Below are 23,172 nucleotides of genomic sequence, written 5' to 3'. Positions count from 1 at the left end.
CAAAAATTTTCTTTAGGAGACCCTCTAATTTTTTATCCATAGGATCTATGAAAGCACAACTGTCTTCAATAGGTATAGGTGTACGCTTAGCAAGAGTAGAAATAGATCCCTCCACCTTAGGAACAGTCTGCCACGAGTCCTGTATGGTGTCAGATATGGGAAACATTTTCTTAAAAAACAGGAGGGGGAGCGAACGGAATACCTGGTCTATGCCACTCCTTAGTAACAATAGTCACAATCCTCTTAGGGACTGGAAAAACATCAGTGTAAACAGGAACCTCTAAGTATCTGTCCATTTTACACAATTTCTCTGGGACCACTATAAGCGGAGGAGTTCAAGCTTAAATTTAAAGGCCGTCATATCAGAATCTGTCTGAGGGAGCATCTTTCCTGAATCAGAAATCTCTCCCTCAGATAACAAATCCCTTACCCTACTTCAGAACATTGTGAGGGTATATCGGATACGGCTACTAAAGCGTCAGATGGCTCAGCATTTGTTCTTAAACCAGAGCTGTCACGCTTTCCTTGTAAACCAGGCAGTTTAGAGAAAACCTCTGTGAGGGTCTTATTCATAACTGTGGCCATGTCTTGTAAAGTAAATGAATTAGACGCACTAGAGGTACTTGGCGTCACTTGTGCGGGCGTTACTGGTTGTGACACTTGGGGAGAGCTAGATGCTAAACCCTCATTTCCTTCTAACTGAGAATCATCTATTGCAATATTTTTAAGTGCTAAAATATGCTCTTTATAATTTATAGACATATCAGTGCAAGTGGGACACATTCTAAGAGGGGGTTCCACAATGGCTTCTAAACACATAGAATAAGGATTTTCCTTGGTGTCAGACATGTTAAACAGGCTAGTAATGTAACAAGCAAGCTTGGAAAACACTTTAATCAAAGTAAATAACACTTTAAACAAAAACGGTACTGTGCCTTTAAGAGAAAAAAAGCTGCACAAACTCTGCAAAACAGTGCAAAAAAGCAGTAAACACAACGAAATTTTTACAGTAGCATCATAAAGCCTTAGTAACTTTGCACCACTATGCAAATAAACAATTAACCCCTTAATGTAAAAACCGGATTGAAAAAACGTAAAAACCGGTAAAATAACGTTCAGCACCTTGCCACAGCTCTTTTTTTTTTTTTTGCTGTGGCGCCTACCTGCCCTTTAGGAACGATTTGTGGGCAAATAAACCTCTTTACAGCCCTCAAATACAGCAGGAATCTCTGGAGAAGTAGCTGGATGCTTCTGAGGTAAATAAACTGTGCAACTGAAAATAGGCCCCTCCCACCTCACTCGAAGTTATGGGACCTAAAAAACACCACAGAGTGTTTCTTAAGCTAGCCATGTGGGTTAATAACCCTTAAACAAGCCACAAAGACCCCTTAAAGTCCCTCAAAAAACGTTTTATTTGTAATTAAACCAAAACGTTTTTTCCTATTAGTGTCACCAGTAACTATGAGCCCTTTATGCAAGCTTGGATTCCTCTTTTACTGAATACAGCTTACCCTTCCCTCATGGAGATATTGCCAGCCTTTTCTAGAAATAACACAGTCTGTCTAGAAAAAAATAGACTGAACATACCCTAATGCAGTTTAGCCTGCAAACTGTTCCCCCAACTGAAGTTTTCCTGTACTCTTCAGCCCTTATGAGAACAGCAGTGGATCTTAGTTACAAAATGCTAAGATCATCATCCTCCTTGCAGAAATCTTCATCTCTTTTCTGCCAGAGAGTAAATAGTACACACCGGTACCATTTAAAATAACAAACTTTTGCTTGAGAAAATAAAAACTAACATTTTTGTCACCACACTCACTTTGCCCTTCCTAGCAGTTAAGCAGGCAGAGAGAATGACTGGGGGGTGGAGCTAAGGGAGGAGCTATATGGACAGCTCTGCTGTGGGTGCTCTCTCTGCCACTTCCTGTAGGGAAGGAGAATATCCCATAAGTATGGATGAATCCGTGGACTCGATACATCTTACAAGAGAAATTAACACAGCACTATAACAGATTTTTTTTAATTGTTCTTTTAAAACGGTTTCTTCATTTAGACTGTGTTTAACTATCACTGAGATTAGAAACGGTTTAGGGAGCAAGGATCTGTTATCCTGCCTGAGCTGGCCTTCCCTGTCTGCATTACTGTACCCCTATATAGAGCTGCTGAAACTGTTAGTTTATTACAAATAAAATATAAATAATAATCTACTTACAATTGGACATTGAAGTTGGTGTCACTGTCAAACTCATTGCAGTAAAAATCACACCTTTTCCATCCATTATCAGTTTTCATCCAACTCCAACCTGGAGATCGCCAATCCTGTCCTAAAAATGGCATGACTATCCTGCTATAAAAAAATACACAGTTATCTCACAGTGTAAGTGATAAAGCCAGCAAACTTGCATGCAAATGTCTTTTGAGTGTTGAGAAAATTGTGGGTGCCTTACACACAAACAATAACACATTTTATATATATATATATATATATATATATATATATATATATATATATACACACACATACACAAAACACGGAAGGGAACTGCACTCTCATACCGGACCGGGTACACATCCCATGACCCTGCAACATGATCAGCCCTGGGTGCCACTGGCACTCACAGGAAGCTGTGCTGTCCCCAGAGCCACAGGCAGTTAACCCCAGACAGGTCTGGGTGCAAGAACCATAGGGAAAATTACAAAACAAATTAATACAACACACAGAGAAAGTCCAGCACTCACTAACAAGCTCTCAGCTAAGATTTAAAAGCAAAAATTGAAAGGTTAGTTACCGCATTTGGCCAAATGGGACAAGCCCAGGTACCTCGTCAAGGTCCTTTCCAATACCTGGGACCCTAAAACAACCACACAATGCAAGCTTTCAAATCCAAACAAACTGGGAACAAGGGAAGGATGCACAGGTATATGTAATCACCCTAGACATATACAAAACACGGAAGGGAACTGCATATATATATATATAAATAAAAGCATAGATGAACTGGAGTGGCATAATCAAGAGTTGAGTTCAAAGGTCTACAGCCGACCATTCCAGTCCATCAGGGTTTGGCATGTGAAAGATTTACATGCAATTTGGGAGGCTTTTAGCATTATTTTATACAGCACGTCAATTAATTAGCAACATAATGTAAGTCAATGGCAAGTGAGGGAGATAGGTTCCAGGCCCCTCTCAAAATTGTCATAAGTAACACCTAATACATTATTTTTAAAGCTTTGAAATGAAGACTTTAAATGCTAAACAGCATTATAAACCTAATAAAATAATCACACAACACAGAATATATAATTAAACTAAGTTAAATGAACAAAAACATTTGCTAAACAGCATTATAAACCTAATAAAATATTCACATAACAGACTTCACTTGCATTTTTCTGCAAACAGTTCTTTCTATGCATTCAAATCTGGACTGACTTATAGACAGGAATATCTTGCTCCTTTGAAATCTGCTCGATAGCTCAGGTCTGGTTAAACTGGAAAAAAAGGTTGTTATTCTGAAACGGTGTAAATTGAACTGTTGTAAAACGAGGGCTATATATATATATATATATATATATATATATATATATATATATATATATATATACACACACACACATATACATATACACAAACATGCATGCATACATACACATACACACACACACACAATACATAATTTTCTAAGGATTTTCTTAACAGTCAAGACAGCTTGATTATTTAAATCCAAAATTTATGAACAGCGTTTGGTAGTTTTCAAATTTGGGACCATTCAAACTAAAGTGAAAACCCTTGTGAAGAACATCACATTGTTCCTGTAAAGCAGGGGTATCAATCTCTCATTGTATCCAGGGGCCACTGGCCAAGTGGTCTTCTCCCATGGGGGTCACTTGAACAGAGTGAGTGCTCGTGAACTGGATATACTAGAAACTTGAAGTGACATTTATCCAAGTAGTAGTGAATGGTATAAGCTCTAGTTCACAATAGACATACACAGAATATATTAATTTTATGAGTGCCAAGTGAAGTGATCATTCTGGAACTGAATAAAAAGTGGCATTTATCTAAGCATGGGAGTCTACACTGAAAAATGCATGCTTGTTTTTATATTTATCTTATGAGATATAGATTAACTTGATCCACCTCTTAAAACCCTAAAAAAATGGGATGGGGCCAAATTAATAATTTACCTAATAAACAAGGGAGTGCCAGATTAAAATATCTTGAGGGTGGTATATGGCCCCAGGTCCTGTACTTTGAGACCACCACTGTAAAGGAACAGGAAAGACACTATGTGAGTATAAACAGCAAAAGAAAGAAGAAGAAAAAAAAAAGAGTCAGTGAAGCAGCAAAAAAACAAACAAACAAAAAAAAACACAACAAAAAGAACAATGGGGCATAACACTACATACACTGAGAAATAAATGAGAAATCAGCAACAAGAAATATCATCCTGTAATTATCACTTCAACTATGAGGATTGGGAATGCATTTATGAGCAATGCCTGCGTATTCTAGGTTAGCTGCATACACAATATATAACAAAATGTGTGATGTTTTTTTTTTTAGACGTATCTTCACAAAGAAAAGTCAACACTACTGTGCATTTCTATTTTGACTTTTATCATTTAAAGCAGGGTTCTTAAAACTTTTTTTCCCCAAGACCCAGTGTAATGATACCACATACATATATCACATATGTGGCCCTAATTTTATGCTTGGTCTGAAAATTTCTTAAGTAATATACAAGATAGCTGCACTTTATTTGCAAAGTGACTAAAATTTGTGTGTGCTTTATTCCTGATTGTAGTCAAACTTTAGTGTTGTAAAAGGTAATAAAACACACACCACATGCTCATACAACACACACACCACCACACTCTCATACAACACTCACCACCACACACTCTCATACAACACTCACCACCACACACACTCATACAACACTCACCACCACACACTGTCATACAACACTCACCACCACACACTGTCATACAACACTCACCACCACACACTGTCATACAACACTCACCACCACACACTGTCATACAACACTCACCACCACACACTGTCATACAACACTCACCACCACACACAGTCATACAACACTCACCACCACACACAGTCATACAACACTCACCACCACACACAGTCATACAACACTCACCACCACACACAGTCATACAACACTCACCACCACACACTGTCATACAACACTCACCACCACACACTGTCATACAACACTCACCACCACACACTGTCATACAACACTCACCACCACACACTGTCATACAACACTCACCACCACACACTGTCATACAACACTCACCACCACACAGCACACATCACACACTCTCAAACAAACACACTCACACAGAAGAAGGAAGAGAGAAAAAGGGAGAAAATCCAGAGATGGAGAGAGGAAGGAGAGAGGACATAGAACAGTGGGCATAAATAGAGAAGAAAGGAGGAAATTTAAAGTGAAAAGAGAGGAGGGGAGAGGGGAAGAGATAGGAAAAAAGGAGAGAGGGGATATACAGAAGAGAGAAAATTTGTTTTTTAATCAGCGGGCACTATAAAGAAAAGAAAATATAAACTTTTTAAAAATATTTAAATGGTTTAAAAATATTGGTTGGTCCTTAAAAAGCATAACATTAGCCATTAAATTGCCTATTTTACTACTCTGTGTGTATACACACACATACATATATTTACACATTTATTTAAAATTTAAATAATACTTAAATAGTCCCCATTTAAACACAGTAACGGCCTTACACCAACTTACTTCTGCAGACATTGGTGCAGCTGTAAATCAAACTGGCAGAAGAGTAAGCACAGATCGGCTCCTCTCACATAACTTCTCACCTCCACAGCCTGCCTATTTGTGAAGCACAATTTAACCCCACAGCTGCAAAAAAATAACTGCAGTACATTGCATGAGATTATAGTGTGCTGGGCATGTTATCTTTAGTTCTCAGCAATAGCAGTATTTTTTTTCCCCAAGGCTGCATTCCTTCAACAGAACCTGTCGGCCCCCATGGTTAACAACACTGTGGTTCTGTCTGTGAGCTAGCTGGGAGAAGCAGGGAGAGTAAAACAATTAGACAGTAACTCCACCAGCCGAAAATGGGAGAGACTCACTACTAGATTGATTTATAACTCACTTCAGCATGCTCAAATTCTGCAGCTCCAATAACAAAGCAGTATCGGCATTGGCTTATAACAGCACAGTGAGTGGAGAAAAACAAATAGGGGACAACGTAAGAACACAAATTTATGTACCTGCATCAAATTTTAAGGTACCAACAGTGCGCAGAAAAGTTGAGTAGCAATTACGCTGCTGTAGCCCACAGTAACTACTTAGAAGGCATGTCTGTCTTAAAAGGAACAGCTTGCCAATAGGAATGCAAGGTACCCCAAATTGATTGCGGTACCTTGCATTCAATCTTTAGTGTACGATGGACATCGGATGAAGAGGATCCTCCATGCCGCTGAGGACCGCCGGCGTTGAGGACCCACAGCTCTGCTTCGCGCCTCCTTTGCTCCGGATGAAGATAGAAGATGATTGAGCCGCCTGGAAGAAGGCCTTCTCTGCTGGACTTCAGGAAAGGCGAGTACCTATTTGGGGCTTAGTGTTAGGATTTTTTTATTTTTTTTTTAAGATTAGGGATTTAATGGGCTGGAAAAGAGCTGATGGCCCCGTTAAAGGGCAGTAAAAGAGCTTTAGGTTTTTTTAGTGTTAGTTTTTTTATTTTGGGGGGTTTGTTGGGTGGGGGGTTTTACTGTTAGGGGGGATTTAGTAATTTTTAAATGTAAAAGAGCTGGTTTTACTTTTTTAGTTTAGTTTAGGGGGTGTTTTTATTTTGGGGGGGGTATTTTCATAGGGATTAGGTTTAATTTTTTTTATTTTTGATCATTTTGTTTATTTTTTTTCTGTAATTTTAGAGTTTTTTTGTAACTTAATGCTAGGTTTTATTTAAGTGTAACTTAGTATTGGGGTTAATTTAGGTGGTGTTCGGTTAGGGGGCTTAGTAATTAAATTAGTTATTTGCATTGTGGGGGGTGGCGGTTTAGGGGTTAATGGGTTAATTAGGTTTATTGCGACGTGGGGGTTTGTCAGTTTAGGGTTTAATAGGTTAATTGGGTTTATTGTGATGCGAGGGGTTGGCGGTTAAGGGGTTAATATTTTAATTATGTTATTTGCGGATTAGGGGTTAATTACTTTATTATTTTGTGATGTAGGGGTTTGCGGTTTAGGTGCTAATACTTTGTGCGGGAGGTTAGGTTTTGTTTGTAATACTTTGTGCGGGCAGGTAGGTTTTTTTTGTTATACTTTGTACGGCAGGTAGGTTTTTTTTGTTATACTTTGTGTGGTCGGTTACATGTTTTTTATTTATTTCTTGCAGACGGTTAAGTGTTTTTTCGATATTTCATGCGGGCGGCTGCACGTTTTTTTTTTTTTTTAAGGCTTCGGGTTTGCCTACACTGCATCCAGGTGGATTCCGAAAATGGGTGGAGAAAGAATCCACCTACGGTGCAGCTAGGTGGATTATTTTGGCTGCGCGCGCAGCCAACATTCCTTTGAGGATGTGTGCGCAACTGGCGACACCGACAGACGCGTTACAAACGTGATTATAGTATAGATATGATTTATTGGCCTGGGTTGAAACATAGAAACCTTGAGATTCTGGCCTGGCACCTTTCTATAAATATTATCCTGTTATATAAGAACAAAGTGCGTTTGCATCTGTTGAGTTCTGATGGCTGAGTGCTGCTCATTTCCTATGTGTAAACACAAAACAACATGTTGCAATTTCCCATAATCTGTCCTAGGTGCACATAAGGAAGGACGACCTTTGGTACAGTACAATAGCAAATAAAGACAACCTTGCCATAAAAAGTACACTCCTCCCATTAGCTTAAACTATCCTACACACATGAATCTTAATGTCTATATATGGCATTAAGTCCACTGCTGGCCTGAGAATAAAGTACCAAGAATGTGCCAGGTGTACTGCATTCACGCACGATAAAACAAATCTTACATTATTAACACTGCCTTCATAAACTTGCACAAGCAAAAATACAAAAGCGTGTTTCTTATAAAATGTGTGCATATTGCACCCACTAAGCTAACATGATATTTAGGTGGTAAATTATTGTTTGTACTACAATTTGGAAACATGCAGACCAAGGATTACACCTTGAAACTGAATAATGTTAATACATACAAAAAGAAAAGCCCCCTGGGAGTAGCTTCTTTTAGCTCACTTGTGCATTTCACAGAGTACATCAGTCTGATCCTGCCTAACAAGGTCTGTCCAACCCCAAAATACAAGGCAATTCTCCTCTAACAAGAGAAATGACAACCACAGACAATTGTTTCGGCCTCCTCTGAGAGGTGCAGCCATATACCTCTAGGTACAACAGGCAAGGAGTCCACAACTGGTTTCCCCCATCACCCTTAGGAAGACTTTACCCAGGGTCATAATACGAATACATATAGAAAGAGTAGCAATCTGCAAAGAAGGCACAACTCTATGGCTTGTTCTATGGCCTGGGTTGCATCTGGGAGTAGATTCTTATAGCCCATTTGTTCTTTTCACAGAGGAGAAATTTCTTGAAGAGGGGAGAGAGAAATAGAGAAACTGTTCTTTTGGTAACAAAATTGTAGGGCTTGGCTATGAGGGATACATACCCTAAAAATGCTCTTGGATATATCTAGCACCCATATGTGTAACACATTGCATTGTCAGATAAATTATAGAAAACTTTCAGTATTTGTAATGAGCCACTAATAGGCTATTTATTTACAAATAAAAGAAATTACTAACCAAACAACAGCATTGAATCAGTTAAACAGAAAGGATAAGAAGGTTGCAGTTAACCTCATTCTTCAAATGTACTTTTTATTTAGCTAAATTTCTTTAAATCTTCACACAACCTTGTTCATGAATGAAAATGAATGCAGATACAAATATTTGCATTGGGAAAAAAAGTAAATTAAAAAACCTTTTAAAATTGTATGCTAATAGGGGTTGCAAAAAAATGTCCAATGTAAAATGGGATTGCAGGTGAATAAAGGGTTTTAATGGTTTAATGTACCTTAGAGATTATATATATATATATATATATATATATATATATATATATATACACACCTATACATACACACATATAAACAACCCTTCTGTATTGTGCAGTACAGCACTGTCCTCTACCTATCAGCAGAAGTACATTTCTCAGAGAAACAATCTAACCTAAAGACATGGGATTATGTATAGGTTGTTCACTAGTGCCACATTTGCAGCATAAGCAATATCACTGACCTTGCTACAGCACTGGTCACCTTAAATTTATTTACAACATTTATTTTTATTTCCGTTAAAAACGTTACTATTGCTCAATTACATTTTACTAGGTGCCCATTACCAGGACATTGCTGTAAATTCCTATGATGGACAACATAGTTTTAGCGCTAAATGAACACAATAAACATTGGTGCATTGGATGCTACTTGTCCCTACCTTTATATAATTACCCTGAACATGTAGATGACAGCAATACAGATTACATAAAATGCCGATCTCCCCCGCAAGTTCAGCTGTCCTTACATTTACATAGATACCCAGCTTGTTTGTCTGCATACAGCCCAGTAGCAAGGGCATTAGACTGCAATGCATATCAATGGCCTTTGCCAAGCTCCTTACCTGGCCGATCTCAAACTACATTCGGAGAAACTGCGCTTGTTTACGGAAGTGATTACTCTATACACGAATCTGAATCAGCTGTTCTTCTCGGCGGCTCCTATTGGCTAACTGAGCTCGACGCAGACACTAAAACCCGACCTCTACTGGATAGCCAATTACAGCGCTAGGAAACACGTGACTCTTCTTGTGTCGTTGTTTTGGATTTTTTTTTTTGTATGACGTGAATAAGTTAACGCTTTCAATGTCAATTGGTTAAAAAGTACCTACGGCCATGTTTTTTCCCCTAAAACAATATGGACTGATAGAACACCTTGCAGTCATTTCATTCTTTTTGTATGTATTAGCTAAAGTTTATTTGCTTAGAGATTAGAGTACTAAACATAAAACATACACAGTGCTAAGTGAACTCCTGGCTGGTATTTGTTTACGTTGGTAAGGAAGGTATATGTCTGGGCATTAGAAAATAGTTTAATTTCCTGTGCCATGATGAAGCGAGTGCAGCTGACTAAACAAACTGAGCAAATAAAATGGAAGTTATATATATTGAAGCATTATAAGGAGTTTTAACTTGCCATGAATCTAATAACAACTAGAGGCGTAACTAGAAACCGCAGGGCCCAGGTGGTGCAAGAATCTAAGAAGGCCCCCCCAACAGGAAGTTGCAAGAGGATCACCCAAGCAGAGCTGCTATATAGCTCCTCCCCTCACGTGTCATACCCAGTCATTCTCTTGCAACCTAACTAAAGATAGGTTGTTGTGAGAGGTCTGTGGTGTTTTTAAACTTAGTTTATTTCTTCAATCAAAAGTTTGTTATTTTAAATGGCACCGGAGTGTGCTGTTTGTTCTCAGGCAGCATTAGAAGAAGAATCTGCCTGCGTTTTCTATGATCTTAGCAGACGTAACTAAGATCCACTGGCTGTTCTCATACATTCTGAGGAGTGAGGTAACTTCAGAAAAGGGGAATAGCATGCAGGGCCCCCCTGCAAACGAGGTATGTGCAGTAAATTATTTTTCTGAGGAATGGAATTGACTGAGAAAATACTGCTGATACCAATGTAATGTAAGTTCAGCCTTAAATGCAGTGATAGCGAATGGTATTAGGCTGATGAGTGTGTACACTGAATGTATTTTTCTAGGGAATGGAATTGACTCAGAAAATACTGTTAATACTGAAGTAATGTATGAGCCTTAACTGCAGTAAAAGCGACTGGTAGCAGGCTTATTAATAACACTTCATAACTTTTAAAAATGTATGTTTAAAACGTTTACTGGCATGTTAATCGTTTTTTGTGAGGTACTTGGTGATAAAACTTATTGGGGCATGATTTTTACCACATGGCTATCTTGTTTTCTGCATAGAAACAGTTAACTGAGCTTCCCCACTGTTGTAATATGAGTGGGAGGGGCCTATTTTAGCGCTTTTTTGCGCAGTAAAAATTCAGTCACAATCTTCCTACTTCATCCTCCATGATCCAGGACGTCTCTAGAGAGCTCAGGGGTCTTCAAAACTCATTTTGAGGGAGGTAATCAGTCACAGCAGACCTGTGACAGTGTGTTTTTGACTGTGATAAAAACGTTAATTATTAAATTGTTATCCGTTTTTGGGTATTAAGGGGTTAATCATCCATTTGCTGGTGGGTGCAATCCTTTGCTAACTTAATTCATTTACTGTGAAAATTTGGTTGCTATAACTAATTTGTTTCATTGTTATTTCAACTGTGACAGCTTTTTGTGCTTCTTAAAGGCACAGTAGCGTTTGTTATATTGCTTGTAAATTTATTTGAAAATTATTTTCCAAGCTTGCTAGTCTCATTGCTAGTCTGTTTAAACATGTCTGACACTGATGAGTCTGTTTGGTCACTGTGTATGAAGGCCAATGTGGAGCCCCATAGAAATTTGTGTACTAAATGCATTGATGTCACTTTAAATAAAAGTCAGGCTTTACATGCAAAGAAATTATCACCAGACAACGAGGGGGAAGTTATGCCGACTAACTCTCCTCACGTGTCAGTACGTTCGCCTCCCGCTCAGGAGGTGCGTGATTTTGTGGCGCCAAGTACATCAGGGAGGCCCTTACAAATCACTTTGCAAGACATGGCTACTGTTATGACAGAAGTATTAGCTAAATTGCCAGAATTAAGAGGCAAGCGCGATAGCTCTGGGTTAAGGACAGAGCGCGCGGATGATGTGAGAGCCATGTCTGATACTGCGTCACAGTTTGCAGAACATGAAGACGGAGAGCTTCTTTCTGTGGGTGACGGATCTGATCCAGGGAGACTGGATTCAGAGATTTCTAATTTTAAATTTAAGCTTGAGAACCTCCGCATATTGCTAGGGGAGGTATTAGCGGCTCTGAATGATTGCAACACGGTTGCAATTCCAGAAAAATTATGTAGGTTGGATAGATACTAGGCAGTACCGGTGTGTACTGACGTGTTTCCTATACCTAAAAGGCTTACAGAGATTATTAGCAAGGAGTGGGATAGACCCGGTGTGCCTTTTTCCCCTCCTCCCATATTTAGGAAAATGTTTCCTATAGACGCCACCACACGAGACTTATGGCAGACAGTCCCTAAGGTGGAGGGAGCAGTTTCTACTTTAGCTAAGCGTACCACTATCCCGGTGGAGGATAGTTGTGCCTTTTCAGATCCAATGGATAAAAAATTAGAAGGTTACCTTAAGAAAATGTTTGTTCAACAAGGTTTTATCTTACAGCCCCTTGCATGCATTGCGCCTGTCACTGCTGCAGCGGCATTCTGGTTTGAGTCTCTGGAAGAGGCCATTCGCACAGCTCCATTGGATGAAATTATGAACAAGCTTAAAACACTTAAGCTAGCTAACGCATTTGTTTCTGATGCCGTCGTACATTTAACCAAACTTACGGCTAAGAACTCTGGATTCGCCATCCAAGCGTGCAGAGCGCTATGGCTTAAATCCTGGTCAGCTGATGTGACTTCTAAATCTAAATTGCTTAATATTCCTTTCAAAGGGCAGACCTTATTCAGGCCCGGCTTGAAAGAAATTATCGCTGACATTACGGGAGGTAAGGGCCATGCTCTGCCTCAGGACAGGGCCAAATCAAAGGCCAGACAGTCTAATTTTCGTGCCTTTCGTAACTTCAAGGCAGGAGCAGCATCAATTTCCTCCGCTCCAAAACAGGAAGGAACTGTTGCTCATTACAGGCAGGGCTGGAAAACTAACCAGTCCTGGAACAAGGGCAAGCAGGCCAAGAAACCTGCTGCTGCCCCTAAGACAGCATGAAGAGAGGGCCCCCTATCCGGAAACGGATCTAGTAGGGGGCAGGCTTTCTCTCTTCGCCCAGGCTTGGTCAAGAGATGTCCAGGATCCCTGGGCGTTGGAAATCATATCTCAGGGATATCTTCTGGACTTCAAAGCTTCTCCTCCACAAGGGAGATTTCATTTTTCAAGGTTATCAGCAAACCAAATAAAGAAAGAGGCGTTTCTACGCTGTTTACAAGACCTCTTACTAATGGGGGTGATCCACCCAGTTCCGCGGACGGAACACGGGCAAGGATTCTATTCAAATCTATTTGTGGTTCCCAAGAAAGAGGGAACCTTCAGACCGATCTTGGACTTAAAAATCCTAAACAAATTCCTAAGAGTTCCATCATTCAAAATGGAAACTATTCGAACCATCCTACCCATGATCCAAGAGGGTCAGTACATGACCACAGTGGACTTAAAGCCTACCTTCACATACCGATTCACAAGGATCATTATCGGTACCTAAGATTTGCCTTCCTAGACAGGCATTACCAGTTTGTAGCTCTTCCCTTCGGATTAGCTACGGCTCCAAGAATCTTTACAAAGGTTCTGGGCTCTCTTCTGGCGGTACTAAGACCGCGAGGTATAGCGGTGGCTCCGTACCTAGACGACATTCTGATACAAGCGTCAAGTTTTCAAACTGCCAAGTCTCATACAGAGATAGTTCTGGCATTTCTGAGGTCGCATGGGTGGAAGGTGAACGTGGAAAAGAGTTCTCTATTACCACTTACAAGGGTTCCCTTCCTAGGGACTCTTATAGATTCTGTAGAGATGAAAATTTACCTGACGGAGACCAGGTTATCAAAACTTCTAAATGCTTGCCGTGTCCTTCATTCCATTCCACACCCGTCAGTAGCTCAGTGCATGGAAGTAATCGGCTTAATGGTAGCGGCAATGGACATAGTACCATTTGGGCGCCTGCATCTCAGACCGCTGCAATTGTGCATGCTAAGTCAGTGGAATGGGGATTACTCAGATTTGTCCCCTCTGCTAAATCTGGATCAAGAGACCAGAGATTCTCTTCTATGGTGGCTTTCTCGGCCCCATCTGTCCAAGGGGATGACCCTTCGCAGGCCAGATTGGACGATTGTAACAACAGACGCCAGCCTTCTAGGTTGGGGCGCAGTCTGGAATTCCCTGAAGGCTTAGGGATTATGGACTCAGGAGGAGAAACTCCTCCCAATAAATATTCTGGAGTTAAGAGCAATATTCAATGCTCTTCTAGCTTGGCCTCAGTTAGCAACTCTGAGGTTCATCAGATTTCAGTCGGACAACATCACGACTGTGGCTTACATCAACCATCAAGGGGGAACCAGAAGTTCCCTAGCGATGTTGGAAGTCTCAAAGATAATTCGCTGGGCAGAGTCTCACTCTTGCCACCTGTCAGCGATCTACATCCCAGGCGTGGAGAACTGGGAGGCGGATTTTCTAAGTCGCCAGACTTTTCATCCGGGGGAGTGAGAACTTCATCCGGAGATCTTCGCTCAACTGATTCTTCGTTGGGGCAAACCAGATCTGGATCTCATGGCGTCTCGCCAGAACGCCAAGCTTCCTTGTTACGGATCCAGGTCCAGGGACCCGGGAGCGGTGCTGATAGATGCTCTGACAGCCCCTTGGGTCTTCAACATGGCTTATGTGTTTCCACCCTTTTCCGATGCTTCCTCGACTGATTGCCAAGGTCAGACAAGAGAGGGCATCAGTGATTCTGATAGCGCCTGCATGGGCACGCAGGACCTGGTATGCAGACCTAGTGGACATGTCGTCCTGTCCACCGTGGTCTCTGCCTCTGAGGCAGGACCTTCTAATTCAGGGTCCTTTCAACCATCCAAATCTAATTTCTCTGAGGCTGACTGCATGGAGATTGAACGCTTGATTCTATCAAAGCGTGGCTTCTCGGAGTCGGTTATTGATACCTTAATACAGGCTAGGAAACCTGTTACCAGAAGAATTTACCATAAGATATGGCGTAAATATTTATATTGGTGCGAATCCAAAAGTTACTCATGGAGTAAGGTTAGGATTCCTAGGATATTGTCTTTTCTACAAGAAGGTTTAGAAAAGGGCTTATCTGCTAGTTCGTTAAAGGGACAGATTTCTGCTCTGTCTATTCTTCTACACAAACGTCTGGCAGAAGTTCCAGACATTCAGGCTTTTTGTCAGGCTTTGGCTAGGATTAAGCCTGTGTTTAAGACTGTTGCTCCGCCGTGGAGCTTAAACTTAGTTCTTAATGTTCTTCAAGGTGTTCCATTTGAACCCCTTCATTCCATTGATATCAAGCTGTTATCTTGGAAAGTTCTGTTTTTGGTGGCTATTTCCTCGGCTCGAAGAGTCTCTGAGTTATCTGCCTTACATTGTGATCCTCCTTATCTGATTTTTCATTCAGACAAGGTAGTTCTGCGTACTAAACCTGGGTTTTTACCTAAGGTAGTTTCTAACAGGAATATCAATCAAGAGATTGTTGTTCCATCATTGTGTCCTAACCCTTCTTCTAAGAAGGAACGACTTTTGCATAATCTGGACGTAGTCCGTGCCCTGAAGTTCTATTTGCAGGCAACTAAAGATTTTCGTCAAACTTCTTCCCTGTTTGTCGTTTACTCTGGACAGAGGAGAGGTCAAAAGGCTTCGGCTACCTCTCTCTCTTTTTGGCTTCGTAGCATAATACGTTTAGCCTATGAGACTGCTGGACAGCAGCCTCCTGAAAGAATTACAGCTCATTCTACTAGAGCTGTGGCTTCCACCTGGGCCTTTAAAAATGAGGCCTCTGTTGAACAGATTTGCAAGGCTGCAACTTGGTCTTCACTTCACACTTTTTCAAAATTTTACAAATTTGACACTTTTGCTTCTTCGGAGGCTATTTTTGGGAGAAAGGTGCTTCAGGCAGTGGTTCCTTCCGTTTAAAGTTCCTGCCTTGTCCCTCCCTTCATCCGTGTACTTTAGCTTTGGTATTGGTATCCCATAAGTAATGGATGACCCGTGGACTGACTACACTTAACAAGAGAAAACATAATTTATGCTTACCTGATAAATTTATTTCTCTTGTAGTGTAGTCAGTCCACGGCCCGCCCTGTCTTTTAAGGCAGATCTAAATTTTAATTAAACTCCAGTCACCACTGCACCCTATGGTTTCTCCTTTCTCGTCTGGTTTCGGTCGAATGACTGGATATGACACGTGAGGGGAGGAGCTATATAGCAGCTCTGCTTGGGTGATCCTCTTGCAACTTCCTGTTGGGGAAGAGATATAATCCCATAAGTAATGGATGACCCGTGGACTGACTACACTACAAGAGAAATAAATTTATCAGGTAAGCATAAATTATGTTTTTTTTAACATTTAACACACAAAAAAAATCAGATTACATGTCTGCAAAAGGAGGTACCCTGTGCCCACAGTCTGTGAGATGGTTTGAGCCCCTATTACTGAATATAGTGACACTGTTTAACCCACCAGTACTGTATATAGTGAGTCAGTGACACAGTCTGTAATCTGCCGGTGAGATGGCTGGCCTGACCCTACCCGCCCCAGTACTTGATAAAGTGACCACAGTAGTCTGTGACATAGTCCAGCCCCCGTACTGTATATAGTGGTACTGTATAGTGACACTGTTTACCCCCCGCCCCACATGCTGTAGTAACAAGGTCTGTAATTTGCTGGTTCCACAAACATACACACACAGACATACATGCATAAATACACACAGTCACATACATACATACATACATACACACACATACATGCATAAATACACACACAGTAACATGCATACATACATACACACACATAAACACCAATGGGTAAAACAGAAAGACTAACCCCTGTAGTCAGAGACACTAGTGAAGCATCATGTCACACTCACATGATATCAGTGCAGGCAGTGGCAGGTTAATGTTTTTGAAGCTGGGCCCCCACCCTTGGGGGCCCAGTCGCAATTGCACCCTCTGCACCCCCTGTAGTTTTGTCCCTGATAACAACATATATTTTAGAAAAATACAAAAATAAAGGGTTTAAAAACTAGAAGTGTCCACTTGAGACAATCAAAATGACCCTTCTTGTGCCAGAACATTAGATTGTTGTGTAGCTTTTAATGTGCCATACATTGGCCCCTCTTCTCAGTTAATAATAATACTCTTGTCTCTCCATTTTGACATTTTCATCATGAATTTAATATAGCAGCTTTAATGTTTCTACCGGTTAACCGTTAATAGGAAGTATTTATGTGGTATTCCACACAATTTGAGACTTACTTTTGTACGTACAATGGAAAAAGCCTAAAACCAGATTTTATGTTTGGTTGTTAATGTAGCTCAGACCCCTGTGTCCTTCATTAGTAATAAATCAATGTCAAAATGATTTTGCCTTGTGAACCATATATGCCCATGTAAGCCATCATATACCAAAGTGCAATACCTATACCTCTGGGAAATAATAAAGGATGTACCAGGCTAAAGTTTCCCTTCCCTTTTTTAGAGTTTGAAGACATTGCTAAAATGTTATTGGGAATTATAAAAATGCAGTACTATTGTAAATATCAGTAACATAGTAAATAAGGTTGAAAAAAGACCGAAGTCCATCGAGTTCAACCTATACAAATCTAACATACTTAAAAAAAGCTCCAGTTAACCTTAAATAACCCCACTAAAAGGTGATCCATTTAATACTAGCAATCATATCCATGAATTTTGTTTATATACAGAAATGTATCCAGACTATTTTTAAATGTATCTAGGGTATTGGCATTCACTACCTCCTTTGGTATTGAGTTCCACAATTTTATTTCTCTTACAGTGAAAAAACGTTTCCGTTGCAGGAGATTAAATCTCCTTTCCTCCAACCTTAAATTGTGACCTCTTGTCAGAAACAATTTTCTTGGAATAAACAGAGCTTCTGCCATCTCTGTATATGGGCCTTGAATATATATAAAGTAATCATGTCACCTCTCATGCGCCTTTTTTCTAAAGAAAACAGACCCAGTTTGGCTAGCCTCTCCTCATAGGTTAAATTCTCCAATCCCCTTATTAGCTTTTTGGCCCTTCTCTGAATTTTTTCTAGTTCTGCAATATCTTTTTTTGCAATCGGTCCCCAGAACTGCACTCCATACTCAAGGTGAGGTCTTACCAGGGATTTATATAGTGACAGAATTATGCTTTCCTCCCTTGAATCAATGCCTCTTTTAATACATGCTAGCATCATTAATGTACATTAATCTCTCACGTGGCACTGTATCAAATGCCTTTGCAAAATATAAGTATATCACATCAACTGATTCCCCTTTATCTATATTTTTACTTACTTCCTCGTAGAATCTAATTAGATTAGTTTGACATGATCTATTTCTCCTAATACCATGCTGATTAGAACTCATAATCTTGTTTACACGAATATGCTCATCAATATAATCCCTTCAAATATCTTCCCCACTATTGATGTCAGACTAACTGGTCTATAGCTTGCTGGATCATCCTTGCTTCCCTTTTTGAAGAGTGGCACGACATCAGCTTTACGCCAATCCTGGGGTACCATGCCTGAGTATAATGAGACTTGAGACTATAACAGTGCTAAGTTCCCTTAACACCATTGGGTATATTCCATCTGGGCCTGGAGTTTTATTTACCTTAATATTATCCAGTTTTTTCCTGATATCCTCTAAATATAACCCAGTTAATGGTATGGACTGGCATGTTCTATTTTGTTCCAAAGTATCATCCAATGGTTCCTCTCTTGTGTATACTGAAGAAAAAAACTGGTCTAGTACCTCAGCCTTCTCCCTGTCATTATTTATCATGCTACCCTCCACACATTTTAATGTACCTATATTGTCCTTTCTAGATTTTTTTGCTATTTATGTACTTAAAGAACCTTTTAGGGTTAGACTTAGAATCCTTTTCAATTAACTTTTCATTTTCAATTTTGGCTAATTTGATTGCTTTTTTGCATGCTTTGTTACATTCCTTATAAATATGGAATGTTGAGTCTGTACTATTTTCTTTGAATAATTTAAATGTCCTACGTTTTTTGCTTATTTCTCTTAATACATTTTTATTTAGCCACATTGGCTTTGATTTTTTATTTTGATTTTTATAACCATATGGTATTTGTTGATATGTATATTTATTTAAAGGGACAGTAAACCTTAAAATTAATGTTATATAATTCTGCACATAGTGCAGAATTATATAACATTATATTAGCCAACCATTATTTAACATAATATTGCCTTTTTATTTTTAGCAAAAAACGCTGTTTTACAGACCCGCTCTCTGGGCTCTGCTGAGCGGGTCTGTTTTTTTTTCCTCAGCGCATCGGGCCAGCTGTATAGTCACAGCCCGGCCCGACCACGCCATAAGACTAAGTGCAGCTCGCTCCCGCTCTGTCTGACTATACAGCTGGCCCGATGCGCTGAGGAAAAAAAACAGACCCGCTCAGCAGAGCCCAGAGAGCGGGTCTGTAAAACAGCGTTTTTTGCTAAAAGTAAAAAGGCAATATTATGTTAAATAATGGTTGGCTAATATAATGTTATATAATTCTGCACTATGTGCAGAATTATATAACATTAATTTTAAGGTTTACTGACCCTTTAACAAAGTTTTAAATCTAATCCATTTATCCTCTGTATTTTTATTAGAGAATACATTGTCCCAATTTATATTATTTAATGATTTCCTTAAATTGTTAAATTTTGCTTTCTTAAAATTAAAAGTCTTAGTTAAACCTTTAAGACACTGCATATGAAAAGAGATTTCAAATGTGACCATGTTATGATCACTGTTACCCAAATGTTCTTTGACTTCTATGTTCTTTGTTGATGTTGATATTATGGGGCATATTTTTTTTTTTAAATTATCTCTTTATTAATTTTCAATATTCGAACATACATCTTATTCAGATCTTAAGCAAAATATCTAAGAAGTGAGAACAGACATCTCTGAAGTCATCCTTAAACACTCAGGTGTGACTTGTTACATTAAAGGGACAGTTCACCCAAAAATGTTCTCCCCTTTAAATTGTTCCCAATGATTCATTTTACCTGCTGGAGTATTTTAAATTATTTACAAATAGCTCCTTTACTCCTATTTTGGCAGTTGAAATAGCTAATTTAGCCTGTGGTATCCAAACCTATACTGAAAGTTTCTATACTGGAGTATATTTTATTGACTAGCCTAAGTAAACACAGCCAGCAGAAGAGATTACATTCTCCGTGGGGGGCATGATAGTTAAGTAATAAAATGATAATTTTCCATTGTTCTCTCTAAGTATTGAGCTTTAGTTTTCCAGACAAATATAAGATAAGGAAGCAAGTCTGTGTACATAAAAGTGATAACATAATGAGATCTGATATTACCTGAAGCTCAACCCATTGTAATAGGCTGTGGTTTAAAAGCACAAAACCAGCTACTTCATATACACAAATAAACTGAAAAATGCAATTTGTTATAAATTTTATACTCTGCAGCAGGTATAACAAGTAATTGAAAATACATTCATATAAAAACAATTTTACAGTGTACTGTCCCTTTAAGGAAGCAAAGTTTTCTATTGATATACAAGACATAGGTTAAATAGCATCCACACAAATAAATCAACCCAACTCGCTTCTTAATCTCTGTGCATGCTAACCAATAATAATCAGTATGAATAAACATTAACGGCTAGATTAAGAGTTTGGCGTTAGCCGTCAAAAGCAGCGTTAAGGGGTCCTAAGGCTGCTTTTTAACGCCCGCTGGTATTTAGAGTCAGGCAGGAAAGGGTCTCACTTTCTTTCCGCGACTCGAGGCTACCGCAGATCCCCTTACGTCAATTGCGTATCCTATCTTTTCTATAGGATTTGCCTAACGCTGGTATTTAGAGTCTTGGAAGAAGTGAGCGGTAGAGCCTCTACCGACAAGACTCCAGCCGCAAAAAAAAGTCAGTAGTTAAGAGTTTTATGGACTAACGCCGGAACATAAAGCTCTTAACTACTGTGCTACAAAGTACACTAACACCCATAAACTACCTATGTACATTATAGCTATGAACCCCTAATCTGCTGCCCCTAACACCGCCGACACCTATATTATATTTATTAACCCCTAATCTGCCCCCCCAACGTCGCAGCTACCTAACTACACTTATTAACCCCTAATCTGCCGACCGGACCTTGCCGTCACTATAATAAATGTATTAACTCCTAAACCGCCGCACTCCCGCCTCGCAAACACTATAATAAATTGTATTAACCCCTAATCTGCCCTCCCTAACATCGCCGCCACCTACCTACAATTATTAACCCCTAATCTCCCGCCCGCAACGTCGCAGCTACTATAATAAATGTATTAACCCCTAAACCTAAGTCTAACCCTAACATCCCCCTAACATAAATATAATTTAAATAAAACGAAATAATATTCCTATAATTAAATAAATTAATCCTATTTAAAACTAAATACTTACCTATAAAATAAACCCTAGTATAGCTACAATATAACTAATAGTTACATTGTAGCTATTTTAGGATTTATATTTATTTTACAGGCAACTTTGTATTTATTTTAACTAGGTACAATAGCTATTAAATAGTTATTAACTATTTAATAGCTACCTAGTTAAAATAATTACAAAATTACCTGTAAAATAAATCCTAACTTAAGTTACAATTAAACCTAACACTACACTATCATTAAATTAATTAAATAAATTAACTACAATTACCTGCAATTACATTTACTTAAATAAACTAATCTATAATACAAAAAAACAATAAATTACAGAAAATAAAAAAATATTACAAGAAGTTTAAACTAATTACACCTAATCTAAGCCCCCTAATAAAATAATAAAGCCCCCCAAAATAAAAAATGCCCTACCCTATTCTAAATTACAAAGTAATCAGCTCTTTTACCAGCCCTTAAAAGGGCTTTTTGCGGGGCATTGCCCCAAAGTAATCAGCTCTTTTACCTGTAAAAAAAAATACAACCCCCCCAACATTAAAACCCACCACCCACATACCCCTACTCTAACCCACCCAATCCCCCCTTAAACCTAACACTAACCCCCTGAAGATCACCCTACCTTGAGCCGTCTTCACCCAGCCGAGCCGAATTCTTCATCCAATCCGGGCGATGTGGTCCTCCATCCGGGCGAAGTCTTGATCCAAGCGGCATAGAAGAGGTCCTCCATCCGGGCGATGTCTTCCTCCAAGCGGCATCTTTTATCTTCTTTCTTCCGGCTCCATCTTCAGACTGCCGATGCGGAACATCCACCTTCCCCGACGGACTAACGACGAATGACGGTTCCTTTAAGGGACGTCATCCAAGATGGCATCCCTCGAATTCCGATTGGCTGATAGGATCAGCCAATCGGATTGAACTTCAATCTGATTGGTGATTGAATCAGCCAATCAGATTTTTCCCACCTTAAATGCCGATTGGCTGATAGAATCCTATTATCCAATCAGAATTTGAGGGACGCCATCTTGGATGACGTCCCTTAAAGGAACCGTCATTCGTCGTTTGTCCGTCGGGGAAGGTGGATGTTCCGTGTCGGCGGTCTGAATATGGAGCCGGAAGAAAGAAGATAGAAGATGCCGCTTGGAGGAAGACATCGCCCGGATGGAGGACCTCTTCTTTGCCGCTTGGATCAAGACTTCGCCCGGATGGAGGACCACATCGCCGGATTGGATGAAGAATTCGGCTCAGCTGGGTGAAGACGGCTCAAGGTAGGGAGATCTTCAGGGGGTTAGTGTTAGGTTTTTTTAAGGGGGGATTGGGTGGGTTAGAGTAGGGGTATGTGGGTGGTGGGTTTTAATGTTGGGGGGGGTTGTATTTTTTTTTACAGGTAAAAGAGCTGATTACTTTGAGGCAATGCCCCGCAAAAAGCCCTTTTAAGGTAAAAGAGCTGATTACTTTGTAATTTAGAATAGGGTAGGGCATTTTTTATTTTGGGGGGCTTTATTATTTTATTAGGGGGCTTAGATTAGGTGTAATTAGTTTAAACTTCTTGTAATATTTTTTTTATTTTCTGTAATTTAGTGTTTGTTTTTTGTATTATAGATTAGTTTATTTAATTAAATGTAATTGTATTTAATTGTAATTAATTTATTTAATTAATTTAATGATAATGTAGTGTTAGGTTTAATTGTAACTTAGGTTAGGATTTATTTTACAGGTAATTTTGTAATTATTTTAACTAGGTAGCTATTAAAT

The 23,172-nt window shown here is 39.4% G+C and overlaps 1 protein-coding gene across 5 annotated transcripts in view; it reads right to left on the bottom strand.

Annotated features, from left to right (window-relative positions):
• FBXO25 (F-box protein 25) overlaps positions 1-9,783 on the bottom strand; it is a 139,587-nt gene extending 129,804 nt beyond the window's left edge. For 4 of the 5 annotated variants that reach the window (XM_053709740.1, XM_053709743.1, XM_053709742.1 and 1 more), the window contains exons 1-2: positions 9,712-9,771; positions 2,213-2,347 (exon numbers count right to left, since the gene is read on the bottom strand). In XM_053709740.1, the coding sequence (XP_053565715.1) occupies positions 2,213-2,337 (125 nt within the window). In that variant the 5' untranslated portion in view covers positions 2,338-2,347; positions 9,712-9,771. Of the gene's footprint in view, positions 1-2,212; positions 2,348-9,711 lie in introns of all 5 variants that reach the window. The other variant, XM_053709741.1, reaches the window with a different exon arrangement.
• Positions 9,784-23,172: the final 13,389 nt, after the last annotated feature.

The sequence above is a fragment of the Bombina bombina genome, chromosome 4 (genome assembly GCF_027579735.1).
Source record: "Bombina bombina isolate aBomBom1 chromosome 4, aBomBom1.pri, whole genome shotgun sequence".
NCBI lineage: Eukaryota > Metazoa > Chordata > Amphibia > Anura > Bombinatoridae > Bombina > Bombina bombina.
Note: the sequence above shows the minus strand (reverse complement) of the source record. Positions and strands in the feature narration are given on the sequence as shown.